This window comes from Apteryx mantelli, chromosome 16 (genome assembly GCF_036417845.1).
Source record: "Apteryx mantelli isolate bAptMan1 chromosome 16, bAptMan1.hap1, whole genome shotgun sequence".
In the NCBI taxonomy this organism is placed as follows: Eukaryota; Metazoa; Chordata; class Aves; order Apterygiformes; family Apterygidae; genus Apteryx; species Apteryx mantelli.
Window position 1 is genome coordinate 15,078,105 of NC_089993.1, and position 24,145 is coordinate 15,102,249.

The 24,145-nt window shown below is 48.9% G+C and overlaps 1 protein-coding gene across 1 annotated transcript in view; it reads right to left on the bottom strand.

Moving 5' to 3' along the window:
- The window catches only part of ADAP1 (ArfGAP with dual PH domains 1), an 80,096-nt gene extending 59,072 nt beyond the window's left edge, over positions 1–21,024 (bottom strand). Inside the window, exons 1-3 of the mRNA XM_067306593.1 lie at positions 20,742–21,024; positions 9,350–9,480; positions 6,256–6,347 (exon numbers count right to left, since the gene is read on the bottom strand). Coding sequence (XP_067162694.1) covers positions 6,256–6,347; positions 9,350–9,480; positions 20,742–20,826 — 308 coding nt within the window. The 5' untranslated portion in view covers positions 20,827–21,024. The remainder of the gene's footprint in view (positions 1–6,255; positions 6,348–9,349; positions 9,481–20,741) is intronic.
- Positions 21,025–24,145: the final 3,121 nt, after the last annotated feature.

Genomic DNA, 24,145 nt, shown 5'->3' on the forward strand with positions numbered 1-24,145 from the left:
ACTGATGTCTCACCTCATTCCAGATAAGACAACTGCCCGGTACAATTCATACTATTTCATCCCCCCCCCCTTTTTTTTTTTTAAACCAAGGCACTCAAAGGTACTGACTGTCAGTACATTTAAGCGTTCTGTTTAAGGACCAGATGTAGCTCCCATGTATTCAAGCACAGAGAGAGGAACAACAGATCGAAATGACATCCAGGGAGCTTTGCAGAGCTGAGTAATGCACTGCAGCTTATATGCAGTTCCCCATAATGATGCGCAGTGTTCTTGAATCAAGCAAAGAGGCAACATAAGCAGCTGTTAAGTACTGGGCAGGGGCATGGATGTACTTCCAGGACTGCAAAAGCCAAGTAAGAGCTCATCTCTATCTTGTAACAGCCAAACATGTGGCTAGACAAAGCCTTTCCCTTTGCCTTTACTAAAAGGCATTGCTACATTTTCCTCTTTGTTCACTGGTAACTCAGACTTGATCCAGCGCTTGTAGTGGCTGTCTTTGCACATGGAAAAACATCAGGAGCCAGGACGTCGCTTTGCACCACTGCTCTGCAGAGCAGGCCCCAGGCCCATGCCTGTCAATAACCATTTGAACATCCCAAATGCTGCTGTGCCCAAATGTGACTGTTTTGTGCATACTCCTCTGATTCCAGACATCCAGTCCTCAGTCCCAAGCAGAGACAGGTTGATACGGGCACAGCAAATACATGGCCTGAATTCCCGCAGACAGCCAAATATAGACTCTCCTGTCTTAGCCCATCTCTGCCTTTTCCAGGGACGCTCACTACATCACCTGTAATTTAGCCACTGATGAGAAGCCTCCTGTCAGTAACAGTCTGTATCTGCCCCAGAACAGGCTGTCTAACAGCTCTCAATCTGCTGCCATGGGACAGAGCTGGGACATGACCACACACAATCATCCAAAGAGGTTTTTGTGGTTCAGGGTCCTCACCCAACAGTCTTTGTGCCAATGGTGTGGTGTAGTAGGAGCAGAGTCTGGTACTAATTTCAGCCTCAGGGACTCCCCAGTGGTGCAAAAGTTGGCTGTTCAGCTCGCTGCTCCTCATGCACAGGCCAAGTTGTTGGAGACAGGAAAGGAGAGGAGACGAGGGGATAGTTTTTGTTTGTTTGGGGTTTTTTGCCTATTCACAGCCACAAATTTTCCCTGGGCAATTCCAGAGCACTCCTCCAACTTCTCTAATCTTTGCCAAGTTTTTGACAGAGCCAGAAAGCCACAATGAGGTTTCCGGAGGAGGCAGAAACCAGATGCAGCAGGCAAACACCAAGTATTTTCTAGGGAATCCAACATAACGTTGTAGGCGAGAAGACAAAAGGACAGGCTGGCTCCAGAGCACTTCTTCCATCTTGTTGTGTGAACTTAGCAATTCTGCAAGAAACCAAGGCAAACTGATTCCAGAGGAAGCATTATACAATGAAGGAGCTTAAAATGAACAAAGAGCCTGTCTTTGTTCTGGTTCATATGTCGGCATCCTGCAGGGCTGCAGTCGATGGCAGTTCTCACCAAGTGTGCCCAGCCCTTCAAACATGGGTTGTCGTAATTACAAGTATCAAAAACTCCAGATACTGCAGAACACAGGTTGGCAAAAGACAGCATGGTGCTGGCAGTGGCGGGAAGCACTATCCTGACTGGCTCGTGGCAATGCCACACAGAGCTGTGACCTGGGAACTAGTAATGCTGCTACAGTGACAGGACTCAACGTGAAGCAAGGAGAAAGCTAAGTATATACCAAACCTCTTTAAAAAGCAGCAATTCCCTGCTCTTGCTTAGCACATATCCATCTATTGGCACAGAAAGCCTCTAACTAGAGAAAGAAAAATACAACCTGGCACATCACCCTTGAAACACTCCCAACATGTGACGTACCCACAGCTACTTATACCACAGCAGTGTCAGAACATGATGGGTTACCGCAAGAGAGCGCATCCATATTAACCTGTCCTGCCGCTATTGCGGAGACCCAGCGGTGTCGGCTGGGAGAACACCTAGATAAACAGAGCTCCAGGCTCCCGTGGCAGCTGAGAAATCAGGGCATCCTGGCTGAAACATGACCCAGTGCAAAATATCCGCAAGTCAGGGAGTACAAAACAGCCAAAAATTGGCCCACAAGCAGCAGCTTGCAGGAGGATTAGCCTTGCCTCATCCTCCTAGATGAACAAAAAAAAATGCCAAACGAACAAACAAAGCCTTCAACACCCCCTGTTTCTCATGGGTTAAGAGCAGCTGCACGCATCTCCGTCAGGCATCGGGGAACGGCTGCAGAGAAAGGTGGCCACCGCACCCCCTCCGGCCGAAAGCCCAGCACCGCCTGCCTCTGCTCAGAGACGGCCCCGACGGCTGTGGTTGGAAGCCAGACGCTGCTTTGCAAAGCTCCCCAGAGCGCAACTGCACCACAGGATGAAAAAAGAAAGATATACTAGCGGCAAAGCCCAAGCTGCATTATCAAAGGAAGCCAAAGTATCTGCGGCTCTTTCTGAGCTCAGTTATTTCTGCCAGCCCAAAAGCAGAAGGAATGGAAGTGCTTGAGGTCGTTAAGCTTCCTGAGCAGCAAGGCATGCTTTGGCTGCCTTTCAGCCTGACCCGTGCAGGGAGAGTTGGGTGCGATTTGTACCCAGATCTCCGAACACCCCAAGCTGCAGAGGAACCTTCCAACCAGACACCCCCACATGAGCTCTGCACCCCATCAGGCAGTGCTAGAGCATCAAGAAGTACTAGGATTGTGCTCCCCGCAAGGATTTAAACAACTTAGATACCAATAGGGCCCTGTCCCGTAATAACAAAACGGCAGCTCAAGCTGGACTGCAATGGCTAATTTAGTTTAACTGAGACTTAAGATTAAACAAAACAAAAAGTCTTCAGTATGGTTTGCATATGAATTTCACTCCCATTACACTGAGCTACAGCCATTTCACTTCAGTTCAGAGGAAGAATATTAAAATCATGCCAAACTTAGTGCAAGGAATTACAGCCAGCTAGATTGGCTGTGTATGAGCCTCCTCCATTTCTGGCTGTTTACTGCTTAGTAGCTGCCCTCTGATGTGGGAATATCAAGGTTGCCTCAGAGATGCACTAACTTCCAAAGCTGCTGACCATCCACAACTTTCAGTGAAGCAATCGGGACGCATCTCTGTTCAAATACAGAGCTCACAAATTGTTTTGAGACCCTCAGGGAGCAAAACTCACCTAGAACTTTGTTTCTCCTAACAGAGACAACAGCAGCAACACAGCTATAACTAGGTTAAAATCTTGCCTTTCCATCTGCAAGTCTTCAAATAGCACAGCTGACTGCTTGGATTTTGGATCTCAGTGATATAAACATGGTACTGGATCCTCTCAGGACCAGAACAGTTCAAGGGGGCTGCCTGTTTATCACAAGACAGCATTCACCATGTAATTGCTGTTGGCGCAACTATCAACTCGTTCTGTAATCTGGGTAACATGGCCATCTTGTAGTTCACTTCTTCTTCTTTGTATCAAAGAGACTCTAAGGAGAAGGCAAGGGAAATAAGCATGAATAATGCTCTGACAAAAGACTTCCAAAAACCTGTAGATTTTTGGTTTCAGCCCAAAGCCAGGGAGAAGCAGGGGAGAAATTAGCAGCAATTTCTTTTAGTAGATGCACCATCTTAGGAAGTGGAATCTACTTAAACAGCAAAATGCAAGAAGCAGTTGATGCACAAGAATGAAAGAGGACACCAGAGCCCTCTGCAAGGGGCATCAGAGACCCTGCAGGGATGCCGAGACATGCATCATGATGCAGAAGAGACCTGCAGCCACCAAACCCTGCAGTAAGGGGATACTGCTGTCCTTGGGCTGCCAGCTCTGGTAGTCAGGGGAGAAAGAGGTAGGATCTTTTGAGAGTGGAGAGGAAGGGATTGAGTTTGTGTCAGCCCCTGCAGGAAAGTGTCCTTGTTTCAGTTGTGTCTGAGCAAGACTGGGGAAATTGCTGAAGACAAAAGACAACACCTCAAGCTCCTCTGCAATGCTGGGCAATACCTGATCCCTAACCTGGGGCCAGGTTTGCTTCTTCGTTACATGCTATGTTATTCACCCGAAGCTAACACTCTAGGACCAAAAAAGAAATAGGATTATTCAGACAAGACACGTCCTTGAACAAGGGACAGTCACATCAGCTGTAGGAAGCCTGGTCATGACATCTTATCAGCCCTGTGTCTGGGTGGGGAGGACAGTGTTAAGCAGAGGAAAAGCATCTTGTGCACTGAGCATGGACAGGAAGGAGAAGCGAGAGCCTGTCCTTCACAAGTCCCCTTCAGCTCCTCCAGCCACCAGGTCTGAGACATCAATTTTCTGTTAAGTCTTTAGCAAATAAGAGTCCTGATCTTTCAGGTCCTCACCCACACAAGCACTTCTGAATCTCTAGGAAATCTCACTGATTCGAGATGTGAACTGTCTCCCCGACCCGAGTCCCAGGATCCAGGAGTGATGCTTTAAGGCCAGTTCAAGGTGGAAGCCGAACCCGAAAGCTGTCAAGCTCTCCATGTGGTCAAACAAATATGGGCCCTTCCCTCTGTTTCCCTTGGGAGAAACAGGGTTAAAAAGAAAATAGTCATTTCACAGAAGCTATTTTTTCCTCCTCTGAAATGAAGAAAAAAAATTAACAAGGGAGTTGTCATGTTACAGCTGAATTTGCACTATCTTCTCCCCTAGATAAATACTACAAGCCTTAAGGACTCCATGGGATCACTCTGGCTGGGACTACATCTTACCGAACAGTTCTTCTTGGGCTGCCTCCCATAAAAGCACAGGTGTTTGAGCAACAGGAAAGGTAAGAGGATGAAGCTTTCTTCCTTGAGAAAAATGATCCCACCAGGATAATCACAATGCACTCGAAGTGTATATCCAGTAGCTTTGCCAATCCTCAAATAATTTCTCTAATTGTAGAAACTGTAGAAGCTGCTGCCAGAAGCCATTTTAGATCAAAACCAAGATCTGCTAACGTTGTGCGAATGAGTGATTTTTTTTATCATCAGGCCAGACAGTGCTGTTCACACCTGGGCTTTCCCAAATTTAGCATTTTAGCATTATCAAATAGTAGGTAATGGATGCATCACAGAGATGCTTCATGGGGATGACAGGTGCCCTCTTTTTTCTTCTCTGTAAAGGCTTTTTGCATGACATAGGAAGACAGTAACTCTTCTTAATAGCTATTACAACAGGGTTAAAAATGTAGATGAAAATCACCTTGAGGATGAGTGTGGGCACTCATGAATGGAGCCCCTTTAGTCCACTTTCAGTATGATTTCAGATTTGGTGTATAAAGCAGAGCCTCCCTACTTAACGGCTTCTCATACAAGGAAACCTACAATTCCATCTGGTATTTCTGTTCTGGGCATTTCTTACGATGTTTGAATACATCAAAAGGCTGCTCAGAGACTCACAATTGGACTGGGCATTTTCATACCCACTGCCACCCTGCTGAATCTCTCTTTTCAACCAGTGACACCCATTTAAGCAATACTGGGTTGGACATCAGGTGCTATTACACTCATTGACTGGTTAATACTAAAACACCGACTCTGGAAATTATGTCCTTCAGAGACCCAATCCTGTGAAGCACTGATTTTGCAAAGATTCACCCACGGCACTCTGCAGGATTGGACTCTAGGACAGAATCTCACTGAACAAACAATTTCAGTTTATCTCCTTGCTCCCTAAGTGGTACAAGTTCTGGCTGCTCAGCCGTTTTGGTCTACAAAAGCTGGTGTCCCGGCTTTCTAGGGAGGCTTACTCTACACTGTATGGGATAAAACATCTTTTCACCTGTCATAGCTTAGGATGTGCTTTGTCATTTAGAAAAAAAGAAAATCCACCACTTTGGCACTAATGAAAACAACATTTTCACATTACAAGTAACCTAGCATCTCATACATCAGATAAGCAAGTTACATTTTAATGAGGAAGGGCTATTTGCAAAGGTAGAGGAAATCAATGGGTAGAAATCGACGTTTTCATAGCCTTAGAAACTTTGAAGGGTCTAGGGAATAGACAAACTACTGACTTCCCTGCATCGTGCAATTGTACTTATTAAATAAGATCCCATGCGTAATATAAACTCTACCATATGCATTCAGAAGAACAAAGATTTTCAGGGCTTTTTGTAATGAAACCCCCACTGTGTTAAAAAAATATGCATCATGCCATGCTAAAACTAAAATATTACAGAGGCTTCAGCTGCACAAACAAATAAATGTGGTTTAGCAGCAAAGGTATTTACTTACTGACAGTCAAGAAATGTTGGCTTGTAATAAAATGGTGGCATCTTAGATTCATATTTTGCTTTTGCTACATTGTTTCCATTCGAAGCCATAAACTGTAAAAAGAAGAGAAAAACAGAAAGAATTAAGAAATGTTAATGGTGTTTTCCCTCATCCTCCCCCGATTCTACATAGCAATAAAATAACTAGGACGAGGCTTTTCTTCACTTACTGCAGGGCTTCCCTGGGACCGTGCACAGGAGGAGCTCCGCAAGGGCTATGCCTGCAGGCCAGGGCTCAGAAATTAACCTTGGAGACGCATCGACATCCAGGCTATAAAGCACTTCACGGAGATTGCATCCGGGCTGTAGGCTGGTTCATTTTGGAGACAGGGCACAGAACTGCTGGTATTCAATGGCCCAAAGCAGTTTGCTCAAAACATATAGAGCAAATGCTATCAAATCATTTTGAACTGGCTGCAAGTCATTTGGGCTGCTGTTCCTTCCAGGAGCTGTGCCATCCATCAGGCAGGGACCACAGGGCTACCCGAGCCGTGAGAATCAATCCCATCCCCTGAGACCAGATGCTTCATCTGCTTAATATCCCTGGGGACGGGTCCTAGCCCCAGCCAGATGTGCACAGTCCCCGCAGGAGCAGAAGGCAGTAACCGGTCACAGTTTGGTCTCATGCATTTCCCACTTCCAGGCTGGGGAATGCGCTGGCTCCCAGGGAATCCAACACAGAAATTAGGCAAACCACAGGGCAGAACCCGACACTAACTTTAAGTCTCCACATGTTAAGACTCCAGCAAGGTAATAGTCTCTGACAGTAAGCCCTATGCTATTTGCTTTGGTGAGGATCACATCAATTCTTCCAAAAGGATTCAATTTTTTTACAAAACCATGCCAGCAACCGCAGAAAGGCGCTTGTAGGGGATAACAGAGCATGATGATGTGCTGCTCTGCAGAACTGTCTTTAGCAAACACTCGTTTCTCATGTAGAGCCTAAGGGCTGGTCTTGCTAACAGCCCTGGAAATTCAACCTCCCGGTTACTCTCCACAGACTGAACAAATGGGGCTCACAGACTGAACCAGGCAGAATGCAGCAGCCTGCAAGCTGGCCATGGCTCAAAGATCTCTCGTGTCATTTTACTGAGCCCACCGGGTTTGGGTGAAGCCAAGAACTAAGAGCCACATCTCATCATTGACCAGCACTCAGATCTGCCACTGGTGAGTGGTTAAAGGCCCACACGATGCTGTGAGGGCCAAGCCAGTAATCTCTGCCATCCTTGGTGATGACGCACTCCTGTTCCGGTGGATGTCAAGCACCCACTTGAGTTTTACCATCAGTTACCAAAAAAATGGCCTACAGTGCTCTCCGTCTTCTATAAAGTAACCCAACAATGCAGTTACCAAAGTTTTCATGGCAGGATAAACCTCACTTATTCTATTTTACCTTGGAATTGGAAGAGACTTTGATTACTTCATAAATTTAACTTCTTTAATTAAACAATGGAAAGGTGCTATTACAGTGTTTCAAGTCACAATGGAGATATTAAAAGAGGAAACCCTTTGAAAAAGGAGAACAAGGGACAGAAAAAGAGTCTACATTAACTACTGTTTATAGCACAAAGCATCATGAAGCATTTTCTTAACTTATTATTCTTGGGCAAAGCTTTGAGACCAGGACTGGGTCTAAACCTAGGAGCCCAGAGACCTCAGGTTTTAATCCTACCTTGGACACTTAGCAGCATAATAACAATTTGCATTTAGCAGACAGAGTGTTATCACTAGTCCTACTGCACACGCAGGGAAGGTGATGTTCGTGTGGATTAACTTAGAGGGGAAATAGCCTAGCCCAGGTGCTTTCCATTGACAGAGGTCAATGCCCACTTGGAAAATCTGGACTTAAACACTTTTCTGAAAGGCCTGCTCCAACTCGCTCTTGCAACTCAATTCCTAAGGTAGAAGCTGACACCTGGCACTTGAGCTTTGTAGCCAAAGTCTTTTAAGCCCATTTATTACAGCTTCAACAGCAGCAGCACTTATTCTGGACTTGTTTGCCATCTTCAGATGCAATTAAATAGGGTAAGAACCCTACCTGCTATGACAGCCCTCCTTTCCTTCTGATCTCTCATACAAATGGCTAGCTGAAAACAGTGCAAACATGCCACATATTTCCTTATTCATAAATGTTGTTCAAATTTAATGAAAGGTACTTCATAGCTGTAAGAAAAACATCCTTTTCCAGGCAGCCCATGCTAACTATGCTTTGTTTTGTATCATATGCCAAGTGTGCTAGCAAAATGAGCAGCTAAGGTTTTTTTGTTATTTCTAAACAAGGTTTTTTTGTTATTTTCCTGTTTTTGAGCTTCTTGAGTTTACAAATCCAATCTATTTTCAGCAATCAGGGAAGAGGGGAAAAAAAAAAAAAAACACGTAAACAAAGGCCCATTTTCCTCATAAGTCACGAGTCCATGAGCTGCAGCTTTCAGAAAACCCCCAAAGCTACAACGTACAAGATAAAAATCAAGGACCGGTAGCATTCTTCATGCCTTTAAAGATGACAATAGTCAAAGCCTATAGATTTCCTGATTAGGTTTGCCTTTAGTAATATCACCCAAATCCAGGCAGGTGGGTTGCATAAATTGAGAGTATTTATATTGCAGGAGTTCAGATCTTCAAGAGGCAAGTTTAAAAGCTTTCGATGCCAAGCAGAACAAAGCCATAAATAGCCAGGCTGGGCAGGGGTGGTAGACTAGAGCTAGAGGTAAGATGTGAGCAGAGCGAATGCATTCTGAAATTAATAATTTCTATAGCCCCTGTTCAAGAATTGCTGACACTTTTATGGTGATGGTGGGGAACCTACACAACTTCTTCATGACATTGTTATTCCATTTTTCAATCAGATTTAGTAAGTACAGAAAGCTGGACCTTGTTCCCACATTCAAAATTTATTTACACGTTTTCTGAAATCATGCTTGTTGTGACATCTTTAGAAAGGATTGTGTTTTACAGCTTTTCTGCTGAGGAAGGCAGAGCGTAGGTGGCATTTGCACCAGCGATGTGAAATGCAGTGACCCAAGCTAGATGGTATTTCAAGTCCCAGATGTACATACCTCAACTTGAGCATCATCCCAGTCATCTAAACGGACTGACTTCACTTTGCTGACTTGTGGAATATTGCGATGGATTCCTGAACAGTTTAAACAGATGAAGATTCCCAGGCTATGTGATGCCCAGTCTGGATCTGAAAGAAAAAGGATAGAAAACTACACTCGACAGGTGTATCAAATTTAGCACAGGAGGAGGAAGGAGAAATGGGACAGGACAGGAGACGGGAGCCAGATTCAGAAATCACCTGAGCCCAAGCGCCCTGACTCTAAAGGGATCAGATAAACACACAAGCATACGCATGTGTTTGTTTATATTAATAATTATACCAATCACACTAATCATTACATCAAAATTGTCATAAGTACACATGCAAATGTCTCCTTCTGCTCATTTAGGCAAAAAATACCAAATTTGCAACCTTAGAAGCAGCAGTTATTCAGAGAAACCCAACATGCAGACAACTGCATTTGCCCAAGACCTCCAACCTCACTCGCTGCTCAGAGGAAGAAGAGGTAAACGTCACCCAAGGAGCGAGCGCTGCGCGGAACAGAGACCGGGCAATTAAAACAACCAGCTCAGGGAAACTGTTGTGCTGTTCCACTCCCTGGCTTTTTTGAATTATTTTATTTTATTCTTTTTGTCCTCAATGGGAGTGTTGCGCAGAGACTCCTTCCTCCCACAGCTGATACAAGGAGCTTTGCCTGAACCCCGCTGGGCAAACGCCGGCGCTCGCTACCCCAGCCGAGCCCCGGGAGAAGGAGCTTCCTTGCAAGTCACCGAGTCGGACGCAAAATCCTCAGGCGAGCCGATGCCGGCGCCTCCGGCCCGCGGCCTCCGCCAAATATCCCATCCTCCCCCAAAATCCGAGAGGCCCCGCGGCTCCCCGCAGCGCCTTTGATCAGTGAGGGTAGGTCTGCTCTCCTCGCAAACTGTTGTAATTTGTTTATTCTCCCACAGTAATTACGCTAAACGCTCTACACAGCGCAGCAATTATTTATAAAAAGCAAGGGAACATGCTTTCTGCTCCTTATACATATTTAATGGCCTTGGCGCAGCTGAGAGCCGGGCTGGGGGCAGCGGCAGCGGCTCTTCGAGGAGCCTCGTCGGGATCCACCACCAGCCTCGCTCCTGCTCGCCCCGGCGGAGGGGAGCTCGGCTCCCCCGAAGCGTCGTTACGCGGGTATAAATCCGCCAGCTAAACGAACGGCCTCCTCAGACACGGCTGGCTCCCCTTGGCCCTGCAGGAGAGGGGAGCAAACCCCCAAACTGTGCCGCAGGCTCGGCGGCACCGGCTCTCAGCACAGGCCTGGGACCGGCTCTCGGTTCTTCGCGAGGCCTCCCGGCCTCGGGCCGGACGGCTGCAACCGAGGCGCAGGCCCGGCAAACCCAAACCCACCCGCGCCGATCTCGGCAGCTCGCAGCAGCGACCAAACACCCCGTTTATTCCAACTGCAAGGATTGCTGCCAGTTATTGGTTTATCCGTACGCCCAGCTGGCAACAAGGAGCAAGAATTTTATATGCTCACGCACATTTCCTCGCTTTAATTCTTCACGCTTTCCTCTCCCACTTCAGTGAGCTCCAAACGTGCTGACATCATCAAATTTTGCTCCCTGCGACCTGCCAAACTCAGGGGCTCCAAGCGGTAGAAATCGTTCGGAGCGCAAAACTCCTGCCCCGCGGCAGTCAGACAGTGCGGCGAACGCGAGTACCGTCCTCCCCTCTTGGGCGCCTTCTGCCACTTCCCCCCAGATATCTCCAGCACGGGGAGCGGCTGGTCGCTCCAGCCCACGCGGGGTGCAGCTCCCTCTGGATTAGGCTCAGAGAGAAACACACGAGCCGGACACGTCTGCTACTCAAAGAGCAGCCAGCAATTCGCTAACAGCCAGCGGCTTTAATGAAGCCCAGCACATCCAAGCCGCAGGACAAGGGCTCGCATGAGCTAGTTCATGCGCCCATGAGCAAGTCCTGGCCTCCGCGGCCCCGGCAGAGACGGCGCTGCCGAGGGGAACCTGCAACACCCCGGAAAGGGGCAAAGTGGGCACGGGGAGGGGTTCGCAAGCAGCAGCAGAGGAGCAGGCACAGAAAGAGCAACAGGGGTCTGGCGGGACAGGGCAGCAGCATGCAACGGCAGAGGGAGGAAGAGGAGGCAGCCACAGCAGAGTTTGCTTCTGGAAAGGTTGGGAGTCATGGGCTGAACGTGGTCACTGGCACTGCACGCTCAGCGAAGCCGTTCCATGATAATCTTGCTTCAGATTTTCCCAGAGTAATAGGATACAATCAGAGCAGCGTCCATCTCAGGGAAAACTTGTACCAAAGCACACCCTGGCCTCTGTGGGTTTTACCTCAACAGTTTTATCTTAAACACACAGGTGGATTTCTTCACACTGTCTGCAACTTTCTAGACTCAGGTTGCCAAAGCCCTCTTGAACAAGTAAACCCTGCACTGCCTGCTCTGGTGTGTGCTACAGACCTGGGAGACAGCACAGTTTCCTCCAGCAAGGGACAAGGATCCATCTGGGTGAAGGAACCCAAGAAGAAACCATCCTCAGGGTCAGATGGAGGGACGCCAGCTCTGTCAGACACTGAGCCATCGCATGCCCAAGCCATCTCTTCTCAGCACGGGTGAACAGCACCTCAAGCAAGGAGTTGTAGCCACAGCTGGGACTGTAAAGCCCTGCTCTCCTAACGCCAACAATATTGTCTTTAAACCAGACTCTTAAACATGCATCTTCCCCACTCCACACAAAGTCAAGCAATGTTTAACTAAGAAGGCAAAAACTGGGCTATATGCAGGAGCATATCTGCATGTCTTGCAGAAGATGACAACGTGTATGTACTTCAGAAGAGCAGACACCAGCGACGCTACAGTCAAGACCCTGACTTTGGAAAGGCTGATCTCAGCTTGGCCTCACCTACCAGCTACCTCCTGCTGGCCACCTTTCCTTCAGTGTATCCTCTCTCACCTAGGTCCAAGCTCCACTTCTATCAAACGACAGCATCAAACACAGCAAACTTAATGGAGCTCCCTGAAAGAGCTGCACATTCAGCCCTACTTACCAGGCACTTGGATACCAGGCTATTCACATTGCCGCTACGTATTAATAGCGACTTCCTGTTCATTGCTGTTCTGGTTTTAAAAATACATATCTCAAATCTAAAAATCACGTGGCGGGGAGGGGGGGACGCAAGTCTCGTACACGCTTGGCTGTTTGTGTGCTGCTTTACTGTGACAGCTGCAGCCCAGAACCACACAATTTGGCAATTGTTTATGATGCCAAAGGGAACACGAGGAAGGAGAATAGTTCAAGATGTCTCAGGAGTTGAATCAGTGCCCTACAAACCAGAGGGGATAAAAATTGCTAAGTAGCGAAACCCTCCAGAACTAATTTGCCAGGGGAACTCTCTTTGAAATGTCACCGTTGAAATAATTGATTAGCGATTTCTCACTGCTCTTGCTATCCTGGCTGAAGACATCTGACCGAGAAAGTAAGCAAGCCTTTGCCTTTCCCAGGCTGTGACTGAAAGCCAGGAGGAATTTCTAAGTAGCATCTGAACAAGTCAGAGGGCTATGGACACACACCACCCCGCGGGTTGGCATGCCCCTGCGACCCGGTGGCACCGCACCCGCACAGGAAGGAGGAGGGCAGAGGATTCCCTTACTCCATCTTCCGGAGATCTCTGCCCATCCGACTTCCCCTTCTCGGGCTCTGCGCAGCCCTGTTCTGCGCACTTGTGACACAATCTCCAGAGAAACCTAGCTATGAAGCCTCGACGCCCACGGAGCTTCTCCTGGAGCTGGTGACAGATTCCCGAGCAGATGGCTGCAGACCTGGGTTAGTACCCAGCTCCGTAGAGATGTTTTTTAAAGCCATTTGTAACACTTGCTGGTGTCAGCAGCTACAGCGTTCCCTGAGCTGATCGCAGTCTCGGTCTTCATTTGTGCTCTCCAACACTAGACACGTGAAAGGGCCTCAGCTCATGGACATGGTAGATAAGGATAGAGATCTCTGACCTTGGCATAATCACAAATTTCAACCCTTCAAATGACTGCGCTAGGGCAGACTTCAAGATAAGACAACATTTTATCAAGCATGTGATTAAAGTCACATAAGTGTCTTTACATAACCTGACAAGGAAGTTTTGGGGCACTACTGTTGCCACCCTTTAGTTTAGTGAACTAGTTTTCCTGGGCTCTGCAGTCAGCAGAGAGAGAGGTTTCTCCAGAGCTCATGTCTCTGCATTGGCCACAGATGGATTTAGCAAAATACGCCATCAGACACAGAAACCTGGATGGTACAAACGCCCCTCTCTGTAGCTAGCTTAAGTTCATCTTGTCACTAGACGCTTAAACTGCTGGAGTGCCTTCTCCACACTGAACATCTGGGGATTTCAGTAGTTTTATTTAAGCTGTTTTATTTGTTTTGATCCAGCAAACACAGTCACTACCATGCATTCCTTGCTCTTCCAGATGATGATACATTGCCATTTCAGTGCACTATTCGCTACTTGGGCCCTGCTCAGAACAGATCATTTTTTCTAAGCCTCCAAAGTTTTAAGGGTTTTTGCAAACAGCAGTAAAGCCTAATGAAAACTCTCCGGCATTCCTAAGTTCCAAGCAAATGACTTTATTCCATTATACCAAGCCAAAAAGAATAAAGACTAACAAGGAGCAGGGGAAATATTAAACAGAGCACACTGTCACGAGTGCAGAAAGTCACTTATCCTTAGGCATCATCGCTCCAGAACAACGGAGGCTGGTTGTAGAGTGCCTTCACTGTAGAACACGGTAGAGACTTTTGTTCACTTATGCACAGATTAGGATGACTTTCAAAATAAAAACCTGATGTAATTTCATTACTAAATAGCAAAGCTAAACTAGACTCAGAAAAAGGACATTGGGGTTATATTTTTACATCTGATTCATCTGAAAAGGAAGGCACAGCCAGAGATTAGAGAAGCATCCAAACCAAAACTGAAACACTTGGGCAACACAGAACTGAATTCAGAAACTAAGTTCCCCAACCTTTTGCTACCACAGGCCCAAGGACAATCCGGTACACAGAACAACAAACTCTGCAGCTTGAATCCAGCATTACTAAGCAAAAGAACAGCCCATGGAGGGGAAAAAAAAAAAAAGGCTAAAACCAGAAAAATAATAAACAAAGAGAACCTACGTAAGATTTAGGACAAATATACAAAGCAAAAGGTGAGCAGAGAAGACCTGGAGGTGGGATGGCAGTGGAATACAGTTCTTTACAACAACTCTTTCCTCTATCCAGGATACAAACTCAGGGTTCCCGTCCCCAAAGCCCTAAATGCCATTAGCCCACATGAAAAATCACACAAAGCGGAGCAGTAGCAGACTCAAAGTACCCACAAGACAAGAACAAGAAATCAGAGTCACTAAACTTACTCATACGCCCCTACTCCACCTATTCCCATCTTAAACCACAAGCAGTTATTGCTACAGGCCTGGCCAAGACAAGTATCCAAGAGCACAGGGTGAACGTGCAGCAACGTCCCATGAACGCGTCCACCAGCAAGTACCGCTGCCTCCCCCTCCCCAGGTGACGTCTGTGAGAAGAAATTATTGGAGGGGAGATGAGGAAATGCGTAGGCAGGCAAAACCTCTTCTACCCTGCACTAGGAAGGTAATGCATGTCCTACATGCATGTAAACATGGGAATTTTTGTACAATCAACATTATTAAATCAACAGCAGCTGAACAGCAAGCAGAGAAGGCTTTACTTAGTACCACAGTCAGGAGAACCTCATTTCAGCACTAAACTTCTCTTGCTGTTTACTCTGTGGGAAAGATTAGGAGGTTAATAAACAGGCCCTGGTCATGCATGTTCAAAAATAACAATAAAAGACATAAAGCTAAAGCCAAACAGACTCCCACCAACACTTCACTAAGTAGGAAAATTTCTCAGTGAAGGCACTAAACATGCCAAGGTCTTTTTATTCAGCTGTCAGGTCTCAGCAGCCCCCTCTGCTTGCTGTCTGCAGACCAAAACAGTGCTGCAAGCCTGGGAACTAGGAAAGGACAGACTGTCACATTAAAGCACGGTCAGAAAGCACAGTCACGTTAAGCATCCTTGGTTTCAAAAAGTCCTTTTCCCTGCAGAACACGGAATCGAGGGAAACAACTTCTATGGGAATTTTTCCCCTCACTCTGTGCACGCCGAGGGAGAAGAGCTGGCAAATTCCAGGGAAGAAAAAGAACTATTTAAGTTAGAGGACAATGGAGGTGCGGGAACAAGTTTCCACATTTAGCTTGAGAATGAGAAGACCGTTTCACGCCATTAGAGCAGCGAAGCTCTGGAACAGCTTTCCAGTAGGAGGTAGTGGGGGCAAAAGAGAGAAGAAATTACAAGACAGAGCCCCATCACTTCATGGGGGGGATTAGAAGATGTCATTGCATATGACAGCAAGAGACAGGACCCGATGACTCAGTCGGTTCTCTTCCAAATCTGTGTTTTTAGGGCTGGTGATTAGATAGTGGATGGAGAGGTTTAAGATCAAATCCTTTCAATGCCCTCCTTAATCCAGAACAAATCAAGCAATCCCCTGCACACATGTATTTTCCTCTAATCACCACCCCTATTTCATGAAGTCAATGGAATGAAATAGCTTCACCTACTTTAAAAATAAGAAGATGCTGGGCCTGTAGGAAAGGTGTTGGGAACAATCTCAGCTGTACACCTCCTCACAGGCTTTTATATACACCACTACACCCAAGGCCAAATACACCCAGCTCCGCAACGCAAGGGCGCTCCGATGCTAGATCCCTCTCCACCTCTCGCCTCCTGCCCCTCGGCTCTTCCTCCATCTCCCACCCCATCCACACCTCGCGGACACAGAAGTCAGTGTTTGACCACTCTCCTTTGAGGGTCCGTGTCCCAGTAATCCCCACAAATAAGAAAGATCAAAGCGATAAAAACAAGCCCCAGAAAACCGCTGCTGGAGGGTCTAAACCGCAGGATCGCTTTGACAGGATTTCCACTTCTGTCTTCAGGGTCTCCCTGGTGTCCCGTGATGTAAAATGATTCTCGCTCAGTGGAAACACAACCCTAAGTCATGCAAAAATGGAGCAGAGAGAAATACGCAAGGTCTTGTTATGCCCCGAGATAACCATCCGTCTCATGATGGGAGGAAAGATTGCCTAAGACAAGGAATCATATTAAAAAAAAAAAAAAAAAAAAAAAAAAAAAAAAAAAAAACCTGCCACATTAGTCTTGAAGAAAAAAGGTTATTCTAATACGCTGAGAGCCATTACGCTTAGGACCGCATTTAACATGCTGTCTTCCTCAGTGAAATCTTTATCTTTAAACCCACCAAAACAAACACACTGCAAACCAAAATCTAGGACCCAGACTCCAACACAGAAATGTGTAATGATAGAGTGCCAGATGCCCCAAATAACAACTTTATTATAGTGGCTTCTACCTCATAATTCAGTCTCAAAGGCGCAGCTAATGCAGTCTCATTATTCATCAAGGACGGATGGTGTTTTTGCAACTATTTTTTTTAATTCAAAACAGCCTTTCATTGCAAAATAAAGTTTTGTAAAGATATAATTAATAAAAATTAATTAGAAGCTTTTAAAACAACAACAACAACAACACACCCTGCAAATGAGAAATTTATCCTCTTAGATCTTTTTCCACTCTGATTTTCAGTCTCTACTTCAGTGTCCTTCTGCATTCCCAGCTGTCATGGCCAGGGCCCCTGCAAGCCTTTTCGCTATTCCCGAGATACGCCCTCAAAATCTTATCTGCGAGGATTTTTGCCATGTTCCACACAGATACAAGCGTATATATTCTGTGGACAAACCAAGGCTATAGAAATGTCAGATATGCTAGTCTTGGTCGTGGGACTTTGAGGGCTACAAGCCATGACATTAGGATTATTTAAGTAGCAGATTCTGGTCCAGTCCAGTCAATAAGTAAATTTTGCTTAATCTCAGCAAGGATCCAGCTGTTTTCCATGATCCTGTGGGAGACAGTTACCCACATAGCCTAAGAGAAAAAGCACTCGCTCTCCTGCTGCTCTGCCTCCATCCTGGGGTTTGACTTTTTGCATGGTCACAGCTCAGTCACAGTGATGCTGAGCTGCAGGGTCTTTGCAGCAGGAACCCACGTTTTTGTTACATGACCATGTAATACCTGGGACAATTCATTCCTCAAGGTCCATAGCTACTGAGCCCCATCAAAATGCCAAAACAATAACAAAAGAAACAACCCTGTCTGACAAGAGAAAAGGAAAACTGTCCACTGACTGGCTGATTTCTGAAACAAAAATTTCCAAGAGCAAAAGAAAAACCAGATAGTTTCCAAATACACAGAATTAAAGAGACTAACTACTAGAGCAATTTTCTCTTATTATATTTCTGACCCATCCTATTCTTTGTTATTAGTATCCCTTAGCTAAATGGCCATCTCTTATCATTGGTCCTCAATTAGCTCTGGGATTTCAAGGAAAGGAACATGCCCATTTTAGAAGTAATAATAATAATAAACCAAGGATCCTGACCCCAGCTGCACCAGACCAGCAATACGATGGCACATGACACAAGCGGGAAAGGACAAGTAGTACCTGCTTTCCCATCCTCTGTTCGTTTTTTTCCCCCCTGCTCTTCTTTCATTCTCACTTTATTTTCTCTGCTTCGGTACTTTTCCTGTTTCTAGCTGGCCACCCAATTCCAGCTCTCCCTTTTAACTTTCTGTACATCCCATTTCTCTGCCAAGATCATATTTATACCTCGTTCTGGGGCTCTCAGGACACCAGTCAGCACGGGGCTGAAGTTCCCGTGACTGTGCCTGTCCATTCGGCTGCTGCAAGCCAAGGGAAGGAGTCCCGCGATCCCTCATCTGTATGGGCATAAGGACATTTGCAGATGGGAGAGACACCAGCCAAGGGACACATCGCTATTCCCACCCCTTTGCTCTGCGCCCACACTGAGAGCGGCTGCAACAGTCGCTGTTCTCGTTCACGCCAGGATGAATAACAGAATTCAGAAGGAATATTTTATGCATCACCAACAGGCACAAGGTATGTGTCTGTTTTTCAGCTGGGTATCAAGTAATCCAGGGAATACAGCTGGGGGAGGCATTTCAAGTCTATTGTCACTCCCAGGCAGAGGAGCACATTACAGCGCCATGAGTAGCGTTCGTCAAAGAAACTGAAGCAAAGCGATCGCTAAAGAAATGCCGTTTAAGAACAGAGCTCCAGTCCCAGGGAAATAGCCCTGAGACAGTTCAGAAGAGAGGCTGAATGGTATTAATATAGCACATCTTGTGTTACAAAAGACACTGGCCCAAATTCTCCTCTCTGAGTTGCAAATTTACTGAAGACATCCCTGCATGCAAGCGTCACCAAAAGCAAGACACGGCTTTGCTGTTTTACAAGCCCATTTGGTGTCTTTAACAACAACCACCTTTCCCCAGCACGAGCTATTTCACTGACCCACAGCTTCAGCCCCATCCTGCTGATGCTGAGAAACTTCCCAGTTTGCGGAGGGGCTTTACATTACGCACAGCGCAAGGAAGAATTATCCCATTGATCCGAGTGGCCCCAGCTTGCAAAGTCTCCTCCAGGGAGGAGCAATTTAAGGAGACACCTATTCAGCGAGCCCAAGCTGAGCTCGGCAAGGCAACTAGGAGGTAGGTTGGTGCAGTTACACAGCAGCAGCAGCCAGCAGAGGGGTGGAAGCAGGCAGGGCCACACCACGCTGCAAAGCCGTTCACACTGCGCAGGAAGTGCTTTGTCCTCCCTAGCCAGATACCGGCGACACAACGCGTCTAAAGATCAACAGCATCTTTCCGAAATGCAGATCGGGGATATGAACCCATTGGTAATGGCGCAAGCTGCATGATAGTATCCCATAGACACTGAAATCCCAAAGAAATCCATACCACACACAAATATAATAAGGTTCTGCTGAAGTCTTTCTTTTTTTTTTTAACCTACAGAACAAGATGAAAAAGGACATCCCTTCTCTGCATCACTTTCAGAACCATCCTGCTCAAGCTAATAAAAATTTTTAGTATCTTCTGTAAGGTGATTAAAAAAAGAAGAAGAAAAAAAAAAAGTTACTTGCTATGCAAATCTGCAAGATTCTTCTCAAAGGTAAGTCCCATAACACTATGCAGACCTGATCATCACTTTGCTCCACAAGGCTTAGGCTTTCCCACGATCACACCTGGACCCCAACAATTCACCCATGCAAAGGACAAGGAAGACGTGTCTCACTCAGATTTTTCTCTCCCCAAAGCCTCTGTGCATAACAGGTCTATGGACATTTTAGCACTGTCATCTCCACTGCATTAAAAAGTGGGCAAAGCCTGCATAAATCTATGGCACGCTGGTCAAAGGTTGACAGGCAGGAAGCGGCATGGCAAAGCGTTTGGTTCCCTGAGTGTGTTTGCTCACTGGTACGGCAGGAGCAGCAACAAAAGCCACGCTCCGTTTGCGAGGCAACAATAACGAAAAGTGCAAGCGGGCGCCGCGCACCCACCCTCGCCGAGCTCCGAGGGCCCCGCTCCTGCCTGCCGAGCGCCCACCAGCCACCCGCTCCGCGCCTGGAAACCCGAGCAGGTTAATTAAATGTCAGTGTCACCCATGTGGAGGGCTTGCTCTGCACTGCAGATCGCAGGCACGGAGACCTGCCGGAGTAGCCTGGGATGACATCAGCATTGCCACAGCTGGGAGTGGAGCTGGGCTGCGGGGGCGGAGGGGATACCCTTCCCCCTGCCTCGCCTGGGGCTTGGCCCAGGTGCCCTGGTGCCGCAAACTCCCCACCGCACCCCCTTCCTTGCATCCCGCCCCAGTGCATTCTTCCCCAGTGCACCCCCTTCCTTGCATCCTTCCCCAGTGCATCCCTCCCCACTGCAAACCCTTCCTTGCATCCTTCCCCAGTGCATTCTTCCCACTGCAAACCCTTCCTTGCATCCCACCCCACTGCATTCGCCCCAGTGCACCCCCTTCCTTGCATCCCACCCCACTGCATCCCTCCCCAGTGCACCCCTTCCTTTCACCCTGCCCCATTGCATCCCTCCCCAGTGCACCCCACCCCACTGCATTCCCCCCCATTGCACGCCCCGGGCTGGGCTCCCCGAGCCCCGCAGCCCAGGCTCAGGGCCACCCCGGGCGCGGCCCAGCCCAAGCAGCCCGCTCCCGCCCGGGGAAGGCAGCGCAGCCTCCCCTCGCCCCCCGGGCGCCGCCCCGGCCGCCCCCTGCCCCCCGGGCGGCGCCTCCCCGGCGCCCCGGCCCGCCGCGACCCCTCCGCGCCGGCACGGGCGAGGCCGGGCGGGCGGAGGGCAGGGCCGGGCCGGGCCGGGCGGGCAGGTGCAGCCGCCGCCGCCGCCGCCCGCCGAGCCGCGCGCCCTTACCCGGCGCGGCGCAGTCGGCGCACGCCGCGTTGCCCGGCCGCTGGAGCAGCTCCGCCAGCGCCTTCCTGCTCCTCTCCTTCGCCATGGAGGCGGCGCGGGCAGCGCGCGGCTCCCGCGTCCTCGCTCGGCTCCGCCGCGGCTAAATGAGCTTCATGGCGCGGGGCGGGGGGCGCTGGCGAGGCTGCTCCATGCGGCCCCCGGCTCGCCCCGCGCAAGGTGAACGCCTCCGGCGGGCCACGCCGCCGCCGCCGCCGCCGAGCGGGGACGCGCCGGGGCGGTTTCTCCCGAGGGCGCCTCCTCGCCCCGCCGCCGCTGGAGCCGCCCGCCCGCCCGGGCGCCGCGCCGGTTCCGCCTTCCGCCCGCCGGGCCGAGCCGGGCCGAGCCGAGCCGAGCCGAGCCGAGCCGGACCCCGGGGGCTGGCGGCTCCCCGCGCCGCTCGCCCGCGACCCCCAGCGGCCGCTGGCGGCCGGGGGCAGCGCCGCCGCCCTGGGGCTGCCCGGGGCCCCCTCGCAGGCCCGGCCCGGCCCGGCGGGGGCGCTGCGGCCGCGGGGCGGGAGCCGCCATGCTGCTGTGGCGAGGCAGAGCGGCGACGGCGACGCCTCGGGCCGGGCAGAGGGGCCTCGGCGCGTCCGTGAGGCCTGCCCTGGAGCTCCTCTCTGACTTCAGCGTCTCCCGGGGCGCTCGTGAGCTTCGCCGCTGGCCCCGGCTCCCCCAGAGCGCCCCTCCTTCGCCCCTCTGCGCGCACGCGGCCGCACTTCCCCTCCGCGCGTCCCCCCGTCCAGCGCTTTCCGGCGCTGCGCCGGGCAGGCGACGCGGCTGGGCCCGGCCGGGGCAGGGCCCGGCTCCCCGCTCCGTGCTGGCGCCGGGGGCTGCGGCCGCTGGTGCCTCGTCTGCGCCGTGGGAAAGTGCTGCTCTCCCCCTTTCTCAGCTAAGGGCTGGGAAGCTGACAGGACGGGGCCGCACGGGCAGCCGTCGGCGGAGCAGCAGGTCAGGGCTGCGCCTCGCGGGCTGTTGCCCCAGCCCCGGGGAAGCCTTCCTCTCCCGTACGGGTCACGGACGTCTACAACGCCGCTACGACCGAGTTATTTGTGGTTCATATGTGGTTACAGAACCGTCTTTGGCTCTGCGGAGCCAGTCCCCCGTTAAGCCGTCCATCTCCGTTGCCTCAAACAGAACAACGCCCTTCTGCAGAGCGTTAACGCTCCTCCTAAGGTTCAAGGCTTGCGCAAGCAGCAGGAGGATCCACGTAGTTCCTGGGGAACTTCCACAGCCTGGTCCTGCAAGTGTACACCGGTGTGACCAGTGCCACCGGTTCCGGGGAAACGCTTTGTGCGAAGAAAATAAGGTACATCTTTAAACAGATGGAAAATCATGGCCTGATATGGTTAAATACTCCTCTCATCTGGAATACATTTTCCTAAATGACCTTGCCATTTGTACTGTCAGACAATCGACTTTAACGGAATAAATTTCTGATTGTTTTAAAGTGACATTGGACTATTCCTTGCTGAACAACAGTATGACGTTATGCAGTGTTGGGGTTTTCTGTTTTTCTGTTTTTCCACATGTGGGCTGATGGCATCTGGAAACTCATTCCCATGCTAACCAAAGGCTCAATGCTGGAGCCCCTGTTCCCGCACGTAGTCCTGTTGCTGTGAATTTCAGCCACAGCATCCAGGCCCTCGACTTGTGTGCCAAAAAGGTGACTTAACCTTCTTAAAGCTCCAAACCACTAATACTAACCTGGAGCAAAGCCACTGACTTCAAACTCCTACTGAGGGAGGACTTAGACCCAAGCACGTGAGTAAAACTGGCTTCAGCACAGAATCTTAGCCCTAATCCTCCAAAACCACATTATATTCAAGCTTGTGGGACTGCTCATCAGTGTAAATGCTTACAGGAGCAGAGCTTTACCTATGTTCAAATTAGGAGGTTAGGTTTTCATTTGTGCTTCAGTCACACCGCAGCCCCGGTCCTTTGGCTGTTGCAGCACCTGTGTGTGCACTTGCCAAATTCTTCGTGCAATAGCTGTGATACTGCAAGTCATTATGAACTTCCTGGGCCGGAGGGCTGGGAGAAGAGAGGGAGGGAGATTGGCCTTAAAGTCTCTGTTTAGCTTTCCATTAAGTCGCATTGATTCTCTTAATTTTTTGTCCTCCTGGTTGCTAGGCAATCCCTCTCTCCGCTCTGCATGCTGGAAATCAGGGCTGCAGACAGAAATTTATATCTTGTAATAAAATCAAATCTAACAGAGCCTGTTGTCAATGATGAGAAGGGAGCGTTTCATAAAGGACAGGCTGAGCAGGGGAGGTGGAGGACAGGGGCCAGAAAGGATCAGTCAGCGGCGATCCTCATCATTTAAGTCCCATCACAATTAGGGAGTTCCCCACGACACCAATACGGCAGCACACATCCTACTCCAAACTTCAAACCAGGAAACAAACAGCACATGTGAGTAGAGGGGACATGGAGAACGAGAGAAAAAAGTTGATGCAGGACCAAATCAGCCAGACTTGAAAATCATTTCTTGTTTAGTGGAAAATCAAGGGCTTGATTCAGAGGTGGGAGTCTCGGCTCAGACTTGTCCATGTGAGGCTGTACCTGTAGGATCCAGCACCCAGGGAATTCAGTATGAGCTTTTCACCATGTTTTGGAGCAGCTTGCGGGTATGATCTCTTAGGGAGTGTTCAGTGAATTTGCTCCTATTTCTCCTAAAGTCTCTGGCCAAGCTCTATAGAGACCAGATTGCTTCTGTCAAGGCATCGTCCTTGTTCAGATGGTTTCTGTCTCTCCACCGCTGAGTGACTCTTTTAGTCTGACATAATTCTTTTTACATATGTATATAAATACATATATACATCTGTGTAAAATGTTTGTATGTAAACACACACATTTTTAACTCAGTCCTTTCTAAATTGCAAGGCTGTTGTCTTAGAAACGGACATTATTAATGCAATCTCCCAAAGTGCTAAGCACGGTGGTAGCCAAGGCTGGCTGATGCCGTTGGAAACGCTGGCGCGTGAGGTCAGGGCAAAGAACGCTTAAAACTTCCTGGAAGTCTTCTCACCATCTTTGTGCTGACACCGTGAAAACACACAGAGAGAACTATCCCCCAGATTACCTTCTCCTCGCCCCTCCATCTTAGCTGTTTCCAACCTGGGACTGTTTTGTTATGAAAGAGCTGTTTCCATCGTAATTTAGTTAAATTTGCAGCCCTAGTCCTGAAATGGCTAAATCAATGTCGCAATCACACAAGTAAAAGGGTCTTAAACTCAACCCCTTATGTGACCCCAGAGTGCGTTCACAGTGTGACATGGGGAAACATTACAAATTCCTGTGTGCACAGCCAGCTCTAACAGAAATATCAATAATTCATGCCACTGTAACCGCATACAAGCAAAGCT